Source organism: Monodon monoceros, unplaced genomic scaffold (assembly GCF_005190385.1).
Source record: "Monodon monoceros isolate NGI ecotype Baffin Bay Population unplaced genomic scaffold, NGI_Narwhal_1 Super_Scaffold_12, whole genome shotgun sequence".
Taxonomy (NCBI): domain Eukaryota; kingdom Metazoa; phylum Chordata; class Mammalia; order Artiodactyla; family Monodontidae; genus Monodon; species Monodon monoceros.
The window spans coordinates 94,710,382-94,725,920 of NW_021703768.1; the positions used below are offsets into that span (position 1 = coordinate 94,710,382).

At 36.8% G+C, this 15,539-nt stretch overlaps 1 protein-coding gene across 2 annotated transcripts in view; it reads right to left on the reverse strand.

Moving 5' to 3' along the window:
- The window catches only part of PGGT1B (protein geranylgeranyltransferase type I subunit beta), a 60,710-nt gene that overhangs the window by 42,738 nt on the left and 2,433 nt on the right, over positions 1-15,539 (reverse strand). For both annotated transcript variants that reach the window (XM_029218055.1, XM_029218056.1), the window contains exon 2: positions 9,799-9,917. In XM_029218055.1, coding sequence (XP_029073888.1) covers positions 9,799-9,917 — 119 coding nt within the window. The remainder of the gene's footprint in view (positions 1-9,798; positions 9,918-15,539) is intronic.

The window sequence follows — 15,539 nt, forward strand, 5'->3', positions numbered from 1 at the left end:
TGTAGTACCAACAGACTGTACATGCATTGCTAATAAAAAAAAAACCAAGTTGGGCTTCCCTGGTGGCGCAGTGGTTGAGAGTCCACCTGCCGATGCAGGGGACACGGGTTCGTGCCCCGGTCCGGGAGGATCCCACATTCCGCGGAGCGGCTGGGCCTGTGAGCCATGGCCGCTGAGCCTGTGCGTCCGGAGCCTGTGCTCCGCAACGGGAGAGGCCACAACAGTGAGAGGCCCGCGTACCGCAAAAAAAAAAACAAAAAAAACCAAGTTGACTTAAAAACAGGTTCCGAGGTGAGGAACTAGCTTCATATCTCTTATGACTGGTACATGACTAATCATAATAACTGGTTTTCAGGTACTATAAACTATTCAGCTTTATACACCCGAAATACTTAGAATAGTAGCTTATACATTAATTCTTTGAGTAATTTAGGAAACTATCCCTAAATTTAAAACTCTCCACCAAGCATCTTCCCCCATTAACAAAAAAATTATTTAAAAAAGAATGCTATCTAATGGTGATAACGATTTTGATGAACATGGTTCTTTTATCTTTGCTTAAGAATTTTAAATTGGTAAGCCATTTAAGACTTGCCAATATATAATGAGTTATACAAAGGCTCATACCTTCTGACTGGTAATGATGCACCTGAAAATCCACTCCAGTAACTTCAAATATGAGATGGTCATATGCACAGAAACACTCACTATACTCACTATAGTATTATGATGGTAAAAATTTTGAAGTGACACAAAAATCCAACAGGTTAAATATAACATACTATATATATATATATATATAACTATACTCAAAAGAACATTATACTGCTATGAAAAGTAATGATTAGGGAAAACTGCATAGTAACATAGAGAAATATATATGCTCAAGTTAAAAGAAAAAGCAGGATACAAAAATATATGTGTATTATGTTTATAATTAGGCAAAGTGGGCTTATCATCAAAGCCTGGAAGAGAATAAATAAAATAATACTGTGTGGGAGGATATGAATAAAGGTGAATTTTGTTCTCTTTATTAGTCATTGTTGTCATCACAAACTACTACAAACTTAGCAACTTAAAACAACACCCATTTATCATCTCACAGTTCTGTAAGGTCAGAAGTCCAAGGCAGGTCTCACCAGGCTAAAAATCAAAGTGTTGGTAGGGCTACATTCCTTATTAGAGACTCTGGGGAACAATCTGCCTCCAAGTTCATTCAAGTTATTTGGCAGAATCAAGTTCCTTATGGTTTTAAGACTAAGATCTCCATTCCTTTGCTAGCTGTCAGCTGGGGGACCCCCTTAGCTCCTAAAGGGCACTCTTGCCATTTCTTGCATCTGGGCCCCTGTATCTCAGAATCAGCAATGGTGCTCAAGTCCGCCTCATGCTTAGACTCTCTCTGGCTTCCCCTTCTGCAGCATCTCTCTTTTTCCCTCTTTAATCTGCAGTTCTCTGACTGACTCTTCTGCCTTCTTCTTTACTAAGGGCTTATGTGATTATACTGTGCCTGTATGTATAACACTCATCGACAATCTCATTTTAAGGTCAGCTAATCAGTAACCTTAACTTCACCTGCAAATTCTGTAGAACTCAGTGTTTGATTAAATAACCAGGGAACAGGAATTTTGGTGGGAGAGGGGGCAACATCTTTAGAATTCTGCCTAATACTCCTTCCAATACTCCAAATTGGATGTAACACTGTACTTTTAAAATCTAAAATTAAATTATCCCTTCCTTACCAAGCCATGGGTGCCTTTATCCTTTTATTGTCACTTGTTTTAATCCATCTTTAATTGGGCGAGGGGTAGCGTCAAAAGGTATATTTTCCTAGGCTCTATATTTGATCTGATGCCTAAAATGTTTTCCTATTATGACTTAAAATTTTTGCAATCAGTTTTATTTCCTTCAGACTGCCTTTTTAAAAGCTATCCTTTCAAGCTACTGATTTGCTGATAGTTTTCTATGAAAATCAAATCCTATTTCTACTTTTGATGGAAGAAAGCTCTGATTCCATGTTTCAGGTCTGAGTTTATACTTCCCTTAGGAAGCCTTTCTGGAGCCCCCACTAAGTTCGTTAGGCTAACTAAGTAACTTAGTTAGCCTCTGTCAGCCTTACAGAGGCTGACATATAGTAGGGGTTTAATAAATATCTGTTTCTCAATGAAATTATTTCCTTAGAAATAAATGAATGGAATTTCTATTTGCTCATTTCTGTGTTTTTATATCACTTAAATTATTAACTTTTCTGAAAAGTAGCAGAAATACTGATGCTCAAAAACACCACATAAGGTTAGGAGCTGTGGCATGGACACTTGGAATCAAACTCAATAACCTATTCTTGCTAGCACTGTGTTCTATAGGCAAGTAACAACCTCTCTGAGCTGGTTCCCTCCATTTTTGAACTAGGAACAATAATATACTACAATCAATATTTAGCAGGGTTCTTCTAAAGGTTCAAGGGCATGTTTAGATGGTGTTCAGCACAGTGACTAAGGCTCAATAAATAGTAACCATTTAACATGAGCTAATTAGATGTTATCAAAAGTGAAATAGGAGGAAATTAACAGCTTCTGTTACAATTTATCAAGGAAAGTTTCTTTAAAATAAAAATACCTTTTCTTCCATTTTCAAAATGGAGTACATATCATCATCTTAAAAAATTCATTAGGCCATTCTTTCTGGTTCCTGTCAAGATTTGTCGTTCTTTTATAATTGTGCGTTCTTTTATAATTCTAGTGAGCTTACCTATTCACGATAATTATTAAAATATAAACATGCAATTTATTCCAAATTTACAACTGCATGCAAATTCAGGATACAGTTTAAACCTCTTTGGAGGTTTTTAGATAGCGCCATCTAGTGTTCCTATTCAGTAGTAACGAAGCAAACAAAGTGGGATCTGGCTGACCAACAGAATCAAGTACAGTTTGGAAAAATATAGATGCTCTTGGGTCCTAACCTCAGCCCACATCAAAACTCTCACAGTAGGGCCTGAACAATCATATATAAGAAAGAAAAATAATCCCTGTCTGATACACAGTCAGAATTGAGAACCACTGATTTGGTGAATGCATACATAAAGTCAAACTAGTTTCCTTGTTTTATGGAAGCAGTCTAGATAGCTATGTATCAAAAAACCCAGATTACTTTAAAAAAATGAAACTGGGTCTATGGAAAGAAAAGGAAAATAGCAAAAATGGGCATATGCAGATGGATATAATACATATATGTGTATTTATGTGTGAGCACGTAGAGGGATGTGTTATTAGAGAATATAACAAGTTTAGCTATCAACCATAAGGAAAACAATCCCTTTATCTGCATGCTTGCACATGAAAGTCAATTATTAAGCTACAAGGCTGACTCCTGCTTGATGACTGCGTCATATCTCATTTACAACCTAGGATTTTACTACTAAGCTCATATAAACACCAATTATATGTCAAGCATCACAAAGACAATGCATTTAGATATTCTCTAAAAAGCAAAGAAAATGATTATAAACCTGTAGAATGTAAAACTTTAATGAGTTTAAAAAGACTTATTTTAATCAGCAGAGTTATTTTGCTTTTCATAAGAAAATGTGTTTCCCCTCTTTTAGGAGAAAATTTTATTGTGAATGATAAAATAAAAATACATTAAAAATTATATTTAGGTGCTTCTAATAAAGGACGACTCTTGGGCTAAAATATCATATTACTAATGGTGGTCATGCTGCTTAAATATAGTTCAAAACTTGTTTTGGTCATGTTCTTAACTTTCTAATTCTCATTTTGAATGTTAGGTTTTTGCAATAAGCAAAGAGAATTCAAGAGAGGAATGTGGTGATTTAATGTAAAAATGGACGTTTATATTTTATGGCTATAGAAGTAATTCCTCACAGGTCTCAAGAAACACAAGGTTTCCTAGTAAAAGGACACACCTTACATAACTGTTTCAGGATGTCAAGAGAGACCCAGACAAGGTACATAAAATATTATATAATTTAAAAAGTGGGTTTTTTTAAATCTATTTTCTAAATTTCACAGATTAGTTTTAGAACAGGGCAATTAAACAGAAGGCAGGTGGGAGATTTTCTCTCATAGAGATTAGAAATTTAATAGTGTTTCATCCAACCAAATGGTAAACTGATTATTTGGAATTGCAGGTGGACTGTGAAAAGACCTGTAGTACAGCCTACCAGACATGTGACTAGGGGCAATTGGGGACATCAACCGACCAACCACTGTGAGACTATCTTTGCAAAAAGTTCTTGATCTACAATGCTTCCCAAACAGGTGCTCTATAATTTCTAAAATCTGCAACATGCTCAATTTAGCCACATGAAACTATACTTACATTTTCAGCATGTTGTTAAAAAAAAAGGCACAAGCTGACTGAAAAATCTACTAAAAAACTGAAATCATTAAACATTTTACCTTTTAATATTAAACCAGCTTATCTACAATTCCAAACACTTAATTCTAATGTTTTATGAGCTCTGTTATGGAAGAGATACCAGATTTATTTTCCTTTATCACCATAAGACATCCTCAGAGTTCTCATGAAAAAATCCATATCTTACAGAAAAACATACATGATAAACAGAGCATCTATTGCATGGGACTAGTATTAGAAAAACTGAAAATTAGAAACAGAAAACTGTATTCTAATTTTGCCCCTAGCATTAACTAGCTATATGACTGTGGACAAATCATTACTCTCTCTGGATCTTAATATCCTCATTTGTAAAATGATGGACTATAATATTCCTTGTTTGGTTCTAGTTCCAAAATTCTCTGGTTGTGTCCCTGATCAGAGAGGGTAACACAAAATTCCCAGCCTGATCCCTTGTGTTTCCTAAATACTTCCTGATATTGATGAGAAGGGCCCCAACTCTCCAATGGTCTGACCACACACTTATTACTAGGATACCACAGGGTCTTTACAACCCTGGAATTAAGTGGAAGGCCAGAGTTAATCGTGATTAAATATTCACAATGTACTTAAGTTCCATTCATGATAGTCTCCACTAGGGCCCTATATACTTCACCAGTAAAGCAGCACTGGGGCCTGGAGTCAGAAGCCAGGGATTTCAGTCTGACTCTATTACTTTGCATCTGTGTATGGCCTCGGGCAAGTCTCTTAATCACTCTGCCTCTCATTTTCTTCTCCACTTCTGGGGAAGGCAGATTAGGGGAAGAACAAATTTGATGATGTCTGAAAATTACAAAATATTAAATAATGTACAGCATTGCTTCTGCCAGTAGCAAAATATGGATATTTGTGTATAATCATATAAATGGGTTTAGTTTTTGTTTATTTTTGTTGTGTTTTGAAGAGCGGTTAAGCTAAAGTTTTTTAAGTTGAATTTTAATACAGAAACATATTTATTCTAAGCATTCAAACAATGCAGATATATAGAATAAAACTAAAGTACCTTATCCTGCCATCCCCTACCTCTGTTTTCATCTACTTCCCCCTCCACAAAGACTGTCTATGCACGCTTTCAGAGTTTTTCCTATACATTGATGTTAATAGATCAGTAAAACAAAACACCCCTGTACATACATGTTGGCATTTATCATTTAACTATATTTGAGGAACAGTTTCATGTCGGTACATATATAGATCTACCTCAGTCACTTTACTACTGGGCTGTACTCTTTACTGAACCATAGTTTATTTAACTGTTTCACTTTTGGTGGATATTTATTTTGTTTCTAATTTCTTACTGTAACAAACAATGCCAAAACATTCTTCTATACAGATTTTTGCGCACATGTATTAGTTTCCTGAGATAAGTAACAACTTACCATAAATCTGGTGGCTTTAAACAACAGAAATTTATTCTCTCATACTTCTGGAGCCCAGAAGTCCAAAATCAAGTTGTTAGCAGGGTTGGTTCCTTCTGGAGGCTCTAAGGGAAAATCCATTTTATGCCCCCTCTTAGTTTCTGGTGGCTGTGGGGAGTCCTGATGTTCCTTACCATGTGGACCCATCACTCTAATCTCTGCATCTGTCTTCATATGGCCTTCCCCTCTGTGTCTCAAATCTCCCTCTCCTTTCTCTTGGAAGGACACCAGTCACTGATCTTGAGATCCTTACCTTAATTATACCTGCAAAGACCCTTATTCCAAATATGGTCATATCCTGAGGTTCTGGATGGGCATATATTTTGGGGGCCATTATTTAACTAATTACAACACACACGAGAATATGTGAGGATAAAAAGTTACACTGCTAAAATGCTCTTCCAAAGGCTGCAATAATTTTTACTTCCACCAAAAGAATATTAAAGTGCTCTTTTCCCCACATTCCTACAAACTTTTAAAAACTTTTTGCTAAATTGATTTGTTAGATAAAAAATGTTAACATCCTTGTTTCTATTGCATCTCCCTAACTTCTAGTATCCATTAATCCTCTTTTCATGTATTTAATGACTATCTGTACTTCTTTTGCAAACTACCTATTCATAAATTTTGTCATTTTCTAAATGGCAATGTGTCATTTTTTTTTTATCGTTAACAATTCCTTATAGTTTGGATATTAATATTTTGTCTGGTATATATATTGGCACAATCTCCTCCAAGTCCGTCAGTTATCCAACTTTATCTTTCCCTACATAACATTTAAAAATATTTATTTAGTCAAATTTTTCCTTTATGGTCTCTGGGTTTTGTTTAAGACTTTTAAGATTTTTAAATTCCCTAAGATTTTATGTGATACCACAAAGTAGGACAAATACAGAGCTAAGAGTTACAGAAAGCATGTTCTATGCAGTCTGCAAATGTCTTATGAATGAGAAAATATTTGAGGAGCCAGAGGACGCTCTAGGCTAAACGTGAAAATAGAGAAAAGAAGAAAAGTAGGAAAAGGTGTAGGTAATTTAGCAGTCCAAACAACTGTTGATAACACAAAAATGCTCTAGGCACCAAAAGGGAAAAGAAATGTAAGACTGACGCATTCACTGCCCTCCAGAAGTTTACAATTCAGATGTAAGCAAAAATATTTTAAGCAACAGTTAAGCAACAATGACTTAAAAAAAAAATTAGCAATGGGCTTCAATCCAATGAAGTCCATGTAGTTGAAAGTACAATGGGAAAGAGAATTCTGATGGATCTTAAGAGATGGTGAGTACACCCTAATTCAAAAAAATTTTTAACTTTCATCAAAGTTAACTTTCATCAAGTAATGAACTTCTGCAAAGTAAACTCACCTGTATAACTAGCACTCAGCTCAAGAAAAAGTGCATGACCAGCAACCTAGAAGCCCCATCCTACTTCCTTCTTGTCACGCCCCAAAAGCTCAGATTCGTTTTACCTACATTTTCACTTTGTATTAATAGAATAATACACTATATACTTCTTTATCTCAAAACATGTTTGTGACATTTATCCAAATTTCTGCATGTAGGTCTAAATTGTTCTTTCCCATTACTGTATACTACTCCATTGTGTGAATTATAATATATCATTTATCTATTATACCAATGATGGGTAGTTTGTATATTCCTACTCTGGACTCCTGTGAAAAATACTGCTATCAACATTCTAGTACATATCTTTTGGTGAATACATTTTTTCATTTCTGTTGGATACCTACTAGGGAGTAGAACTGCTGGTTCATAGAATGTACATATGTTCAGTTTTAGTAAATATTGCTAAATAGTAGTTGTAAAATAGTAGTTACAGTTGTGCAACATTCTCATCAACATTTGATATTTTCCATTTTGGCCGTTCTAGTGAGTATGTAGCAAACACAATTATTAGGGATAATATGAAAGTCCAGATAACAGCAAAGCTCTCACAACAAAAGATCAAATAATGAGAAAAGTAAGAAGGCTTCAAAAAGAATATGGGTATTAATTAGCTGGAGCTGGCAAACAGTCCTTAAAGGTAGATAAAAATATAAGAAAAGACAGAAAGTAGGAAGCATAGTGAATAAGTGACTAGTGTTCTGGTAACTGTAACCTATAGCATGAGTCTCTCACTAAAATGCTATGGTCCCTACATTTCTAGAGAGACAATAGCTATTTTATTCCAAGGAAATGACTATCATAAATAATTTTAAAAATAATATATATTTTAACAAAAACTTATAACAATAGCTTTCCTATGTACCACAGTGTATAATTTCATATCTGAATCAGTGAAATATATTTAAGAAAATACAATGTATAATTTGATTAGGACATGTATTTTTAGTAAATAAAAATTATACATAATCTATAACAAAACTACCTTACATCTGTCTAATATCTAAGTTTTTTAAAAGTTCCAGACTTTCACTTAAAGTAGTGAAAAAAAAAATCCTGATTAAAAAAGGAAAACACAAATTATTCCCATTTTGTAGGTGACTAGAACTGTGACCTCACTGCAGCCACAAGCTCTCAGGGAATGAGAACCATATCTTATAATTTATCACAGCCCCTCTCCACAAGTTTAGCAGAGTACTGTTAGCAAAACATTCAATAAATCCTACTCACCAACATGTTAGAATCTATAACTACTCAGCAATATATCATATATGCTGCTTCATGTAGTTGGTGAAAAATGATTAGATATTTATGTAATAAAATTCTGATAGATCTAAAAATGCTTAATCATTTTTTAACAAGAATTCATCAACAGGCACAGAATTTTTAAATTATGTATTAAAAAATACTACAGGGCTTCCCCGGTGGCGCAGTGGTTGAGAGAGTCCGCCTGCCGATGCAGGGGACACAGGTTCATGCCCCGGTCCGGGAAGATCCCACATGCCACGGAGCAGCTGGGCCCGTGGGCCATGGCCGCTGAGCCTGCGCCTCCGGAGCCTGTGCTCCGCAACGGGAGAGGCCACAACAGTGAGAGGCCTGCATACCGCAAAAAAAACAACAACAACAACAACAAAAAAACTACTACAAACTTCAAGAACAATAAAGTAGAAAGCCACAAACCATGTCCAACAGCATCTGCTAACAGATCAAAGCACTTTATTTCTAAATAAAGCTTTAGCTTATTATTTCCCCAAAGTTCACCTGGGTGAGATTTATACATGATTACTCCAACCAATGAACCACACAGTTAATTTATAAATGCTGACTCTTAAAAGAAAGGTAAGTAGTGACCACAGACAAAAATTGCATGATTTTCTGTGAGTTTATCTGCTTGCTCTAACTCAATTCAATGTTAGAATTTCTAACATTTATAAGTTAAATAGATATTAGGTATTTTACACTTAATGGAGTGAACAACAGAGTTTATAAAACTTGTGTGTATTTAGCTGATCAATAATTTATGAATTTTGAGAATTTATTTGATAAAAATGTATAAAGTTTTAAGAAGCATAAAAATGACTGAAGTATAAATAAGAGCTCTAAGAAACCATTAAAGAAATACTAATGGAACTTTAGAGGAAAAATGGCCAAGAGATTGGAATGAAACTTTTTGACAGCAATGAGTTTTTCACTGAAGAGACAAAAAGAATGGTTGGGAATGAAAAATAGAGTGAATGCTACAAAACTAATCAAACATAAATATGGACTACAATACTGCTCAACAAGCAGTCGTGAGCATGGAAATATGCAACACAGCATGGTGTACAGCTGTGAATCTCCATCCAACCTTAGACATCGCTAAATTGTTCTCTCCAGAGATTAATGACTAACTAGACTTGGTCATCACTGTGTTTGAACAGAAAGGGAGTGTTACAAGGAAAACACAGATGAATAAAATATGTTAATAGTTTAGGAACAAATACTAAGATTTCCGAGTGCAACACATGTTATGCCAGGTACAACTAGTCACACTAAAAACAAAATGCTAAAAACTCACTCACTGTCTTCTGTGGGAAGGACCTGCAGGGAGTAAATCCACTCGATTATATCATCCTTGTTCACCACATCTAAGGAGTCCAACATATCCAGCCCAGACAGCGCAAAAAATGCAATAGTCAATCTAAAAGAGAAAAATATAAAATTCCATCTTAACTATCAAACCAATGAAGTCTTTCTGGTTCAGAAAAATAATAAACTCATTCCAACTTTACGATAATTTAAACAATATTCCCAACTTGCAAAAGCCGAAAAAACCAATTTATTCTTATAAGTTAATAGTATCAATCAAACCTTTGTTTTAATTTTTAATAAAGGGACATTTAAGGGTTAAGAAATCAACCCTACTCATCTGAAGTATACATGAATTCACTGAAACCAGTTTATGAGCAACCTGAAGGCTAAAAGTAGATTTGAAAAAGAGAATTCCCTGCACCTAATCAGTATATATAAGGCCAAAAAGGTGGAAAATATATAAAAATCTCAATTTTCACTGATTTGCCAAGAGCAATTATGCTTGTAGCTGGTGCTTAATTCTTAAGGATGTTAGAATAAATCTATCATTATTCAAATTTGTTTATGAATAATGTGACCTCTCGGAAAAAATTTATAATGAATTTTGGGGAATAAGGAACACTTTTAAAAATGCAAATGCATTTCAGTTTCCATTTTCCTAGAGACGAACATTTTTCTTCTTTTTTTTTTTTTTCTTTTTGCTGTACGCGGGCCTCTCACTGTTGTGGCCTCTCCCGTTGCGGAGCACAGGCTCCGGACGCGCAGGCTCAGCAGCCATGGCTCACGGGCCCAGCCGCTCCGTGGCATGTGGGATTTTCCTGGACCGGGGCACGAACCCGTGTCCCCTGCATCAGCAGGCGGACTCTCAACCACTGCGCCACCAGGGAAGCCCGAGACAAACATTTTTGATGAAATGGAACACTATAAAGCAGTATCTTTCCCCTCCAAGATTGTGCACTAAATCAGAAATCTAAGCCTTGTGCTTTCGTATAAAAACTAGTCCCCTTAGTGGTAGCTTTTTACTTAAAGAGTTTGTTTCATATATTTCCTTTCCTGTTGAGATGCATTCTACAATGTTTGGTTGAGCATGGTTATCTCGTTTCCATATTCTAATAATTCCTATGACTAATACTGATAAACTAATACTTCAAATTATCTGGTCTAAAATCTTCTAGCAGAGCCACTTGATGCATTCTATAACCTTCTAAACAGAGGTTCCAAGAGAAAATTAAGCCTTAATGCCCTAAGGCAACCATTGTATATAATTAACTTCTCTGCATCTAGAATGGTATTACCAACTTTAGGGGAAATGAGAAAATAGTCACTCATTTTTTTAAAGGGTATAATTCTCTCTCTGATCCCTGGCTGAAAAGGCTGGCATCCATTAGATAACAGGAGGAGAAATCAGAGAGCAATTTAATTCCAACCAAAGCTTAAAGGCAAAAACTAAAACTGAGATACTGGTACACTCAAGAACAATACATTTTAGGGCTTCCCTGGTGGCGCAGTGGTTGAGAGTCCGTCTGCCGATGCAGGGGACACGGGTTCGTGCCCCAGTCCGGGAAGATCCCACATGCCATGGAGCGGCTGGGCCTGTGAGCCATGGCCACTGAGCCTGCGCGTCCGGAGCCTGTGCTCTGCAATGGGAGAGGCCACAACAGTGAGAGGCCCGCGTACAACAACAAAAAAAAAAATTAAGAAAAAAAGAACAATACATTTTAGGAAACTCACATTATCGAGAGAGTATTACTATGTACTAGGCACTGGGCTAGGAAATTTCTCATATATTATCTCAATTTAATTCTAACAACTCACTGAAATCCACTTGAATTAGGGAGGTGATTTATCTGGATAAGATCAGGAATAAATTAAGGGCAGTGGAACACCTTTATGTGGGAAGCAGTAGTTCAGAGCCCAGATCTGCAATAAAATGAGCTAGCCTCAAATCCTAGGTTGGTCAATTTCTAGCCATATGTAATCTGGTTAGGTTACCAAACCTTTTCTAAGTCTTTTCTAAGTCAGCTTCCTTATCTGTAAATCATTAAACTTCACACAGTTATTGTGCTTACCTGCTCAAAAGCAAGCACTAAATAAGTGGAAGCTATTATTATTAGTATTTCCCTGATTTGAAGGGACAGGACTAACTTACACTATACAGGCCTTTTCATTAGTTGGCAACTTCCACCATCCCCCCAACTGCTCTTCTCCAAAACAAAATATTTTAGACATGAGGAACATTTTTACCTAACAGTACTCACATGTGAAAATCACTGCTCTTGGTGCTAATTATGTTTCATGAGATAAGGTCTGCCTTGTGCATGATATGCACTCAATTTATTGAATTACCTAACAAATAAAAGACCTGCAATACTACATCTAGCCCTCCTGGAGAGCTATCATAGGGTTCAGTTTGGCTGTAATCTATAAAGTGAATGACGACAGTCTGGTAAAATTAAGCATCTAATATTTTAGTTTATTAAATCATTATTACAGAGAAAAGCAAAAGGAAGAGAGATAAAAGTGAGGAACAACATGAGGTGTTGATAAAACAATCATCTTCCTGTTACTAAAAAATGTTGTAAGAAAACATATCCAAAGGGCTATAAAAATAAGTAGGTATTATTTCCTAAGTTAAAAGCAGAAATTATCTAGTCCATCTCTTTAATTTTCTAGTTCAAGATAAGAAAGTCCAAAGAATTGAAGTAACTTGAGATTTCAGTGCTAGATAACCAATGAAAACTACTCAAGGAATTCTGAGCCCAAGGGGTGTTTCTCAAATGTGGTGCAATTAGTATCAGCTTAAAAACAAACAACTTAATACACCACCAACAAAACCAGGAGAGGCCTAGGCCTTACTCCACGACAAAGGTATCATAAATTCTAGATGGAAGGTAGGGTCTGGGACCTGGTGTTTGGGTAAGTGGGGACGGGGTGGAGGATGGGGAGCTTCCCAGATGATTCTAAAGGGCAGCCAGGCTTTAGAAGCACAGCGATTCTCCACTAGGGCAATACTGTTCCCCAGCGGACATTCTGAAGACAATTTTGGTTTTCACCACTAGGGAAGGGTACTATTTGGCATCTAGTTGGTGAAAGCCAGGGATGCTGCTAAATGTACTATGATGCACAAGACAGCCCCAGTCAACAAAGAAGTGTCTGGCCCAAAATGTCAACAGTGCTGAGGTCTAGAAACTCTCCTCTAAAGTCATACTGTTATCTGTATATAAGAGATACCTGAATGATCTTTTTGTTTTACTTGCTCCACGGTATGGATGCAAACACCAGAATTCAGTCATCCAATGGTAAACTATTTTGAAGTCCTGCATACTTAACTATTAAAAGCTTCTCGAGGTCCAGCATTTTCAACTCATAGCAGTTTAGACTAAGGTTTATAGGATTAACAACACTATAGTGAAAAGCCTGTTTATCAAGTTAAACACCCAGCAGTGGCTGGCAGACAGAACCAAGAAGTCAGTTTGGAGCAAACATCCAGACTTCCTCTAAGGATAATAAGAAAGTATTCCTTTTCTGACCACACTAGAGTTCTCAAGTAGTCCTAAAACACTGAGAGGGAGAGAATTAAATAAGTCACATGGAATAAAAAGGAATTCTGGGCTGTGGGCCTCTGGGAGAAATAATGTAGGGTTTTGTGGTGCCCAGTTGACTGCTGCTTGGGGCAGAGACTGCTTGGCAACCTGCCTTGGTTCAGGCATCTAGAGGGGTAATCTTGCCAATGCATGCACCTAAAATCAGGCCAGTGAAGTGATTTTTACTTTATTACTTCTTTGGAGAGCATCTGTCTGTTTTCTTCCTTTCTTCTTTTCCCTAGAATTGAACTCTGAAAAACTGAACTAAGCCATGTCTTCCTGCCCCTTCTCCTCCTCTGGACAGTACATATAAAAAGTTTATCTTACTTGGATGAACAAGTAACATCCCCACCACCGCCCCTCCCCCCCCACCCCCACAATCAAGTTGCTTCACCAATAGATCAATTTGCAGGTAAACTAAATGATGTTTCTAAGCGCTACTACAGATAACATTCTCTTCCTTTCTAAATCTGCTCCTTTTGCCTCTTGTTCTCTAGACCAGTTGCTAGTTGCAACCCTAGAATTCTGGGATGACTCCTTCTTTCTTCATCCCCTCCTTTCTATCCCTAATTTTGCTGTCCCAGCACTTGACTCCTGGACTATTGCAACAGCTTCCTAATTGGTGCCCCTGGTTCTGGTTTTGTCCCACTTGATACAATAACCAATCTCAAATCCAATGATCACTCTAAAATGCATATCTAACCAGAAAGATCCACTGCTTGGCAACTGCCCGTCACTTACATGATATCAAATTCCCAGGTTCTTGACATGGCAAAGAAAGCCTATGTCTACCTCTCCATACTAAATTCCTACCACACCTGCCTTACATTTTGAACAACTGTCAGAGAACTGACTGGTGTTTCCCTGCTCAATACTCACTTATCTATCTTTATTGTCTTTATTTATTGTCCTTTTGCCTATAATCCACCCACCCACACAAATACTCAATACATTCTTTAATATTTAGCTCCAGGGTTACTTCTTCCAGGAAGCCTCAGACTCTTCCTCGAGTCTCTCTTCAGGTTGATTAGGTGCTTCCGGAATGCCCTGTGAATATCACAATCACCGTGCAAACAATATCAACGTGGGCCAGGGGATCAGCAGCATCAGCCTCACCTGGGAGCCTGTCACAACTGCAGCATCTCAGACCCTACCCAGACCTATGTAATGAGAACCTGCATTTTAACAAGATCCCCAGGTGATTCATATGCACATTAGAGCTGGGAAGCACTGTTGTATTAAATAATCTGTTTGTACTTTTGTTTCTCCTATTAGGCAAACCGTCTCAAACTTTAGTGTGCATCAGAACTACCTGGGATGCTTATTATGAACCTAGACTCCCAGGCCCATACAGAAAGTCGAATGCAGTAGATCTGGGGAGGGGCTCAGGTATGTGTATTTTTATAAGTACTCTGTTATCACTGATTAAAAGCCTCCCTCACCAACACACTTCGAGAGACACACTGCCAGACTGTGATATACTTCAGATAATGGAGAGAACAAAAGGACAGAGAAGTTGCTGGCTGGTAGGCAGCTCAATGGTTACAACACAGGATACAAAGGGGATACGGAGGAAACCAGAATAGAAAGATTATGAATGTCTTGGGGGCGGGGGAAAAATCATCTAAACCCTTCCTCTAGAAGAGCTGGGTCTGTAAAAATAACATAAAAGAAAATGGTCAATATTTTGCTCCCCAATTTAAAAAGGCCTACTCTAATGCCCACTGCCCAAACACAAATGACAACAATATCACATAACCAAAAAGCTCTCTAAGCCACTCATGAAAAGAAACCTGTTAACTGACAAAGCTCACAATCCAAGGTCTATATTCACTTGAGTTAACTAGTAACCATCACTTTTCAGAAGTTAATATAAAAGAAAAACCTCGAGTGAATCAACAAACAGTATACCTTATAATTTTCATAAAGCCACTGCTATTAGAAAAATTAAAATTATTCTATTGATCGGGCTAAAAGAAACAGGGAAATAGAATAATTTTGTCAAAATGGTGGGTCAGAAAATAAGGGTCTAAATGTCTAGTTCAATATTAGCCTTCCTAGGAGTCAGCTGTTTCACATCTATCAGTAAAAAGAAATGAACACAGGAAAACCTGAATCATTGCTTTATACCTATCCCCATACCCAGA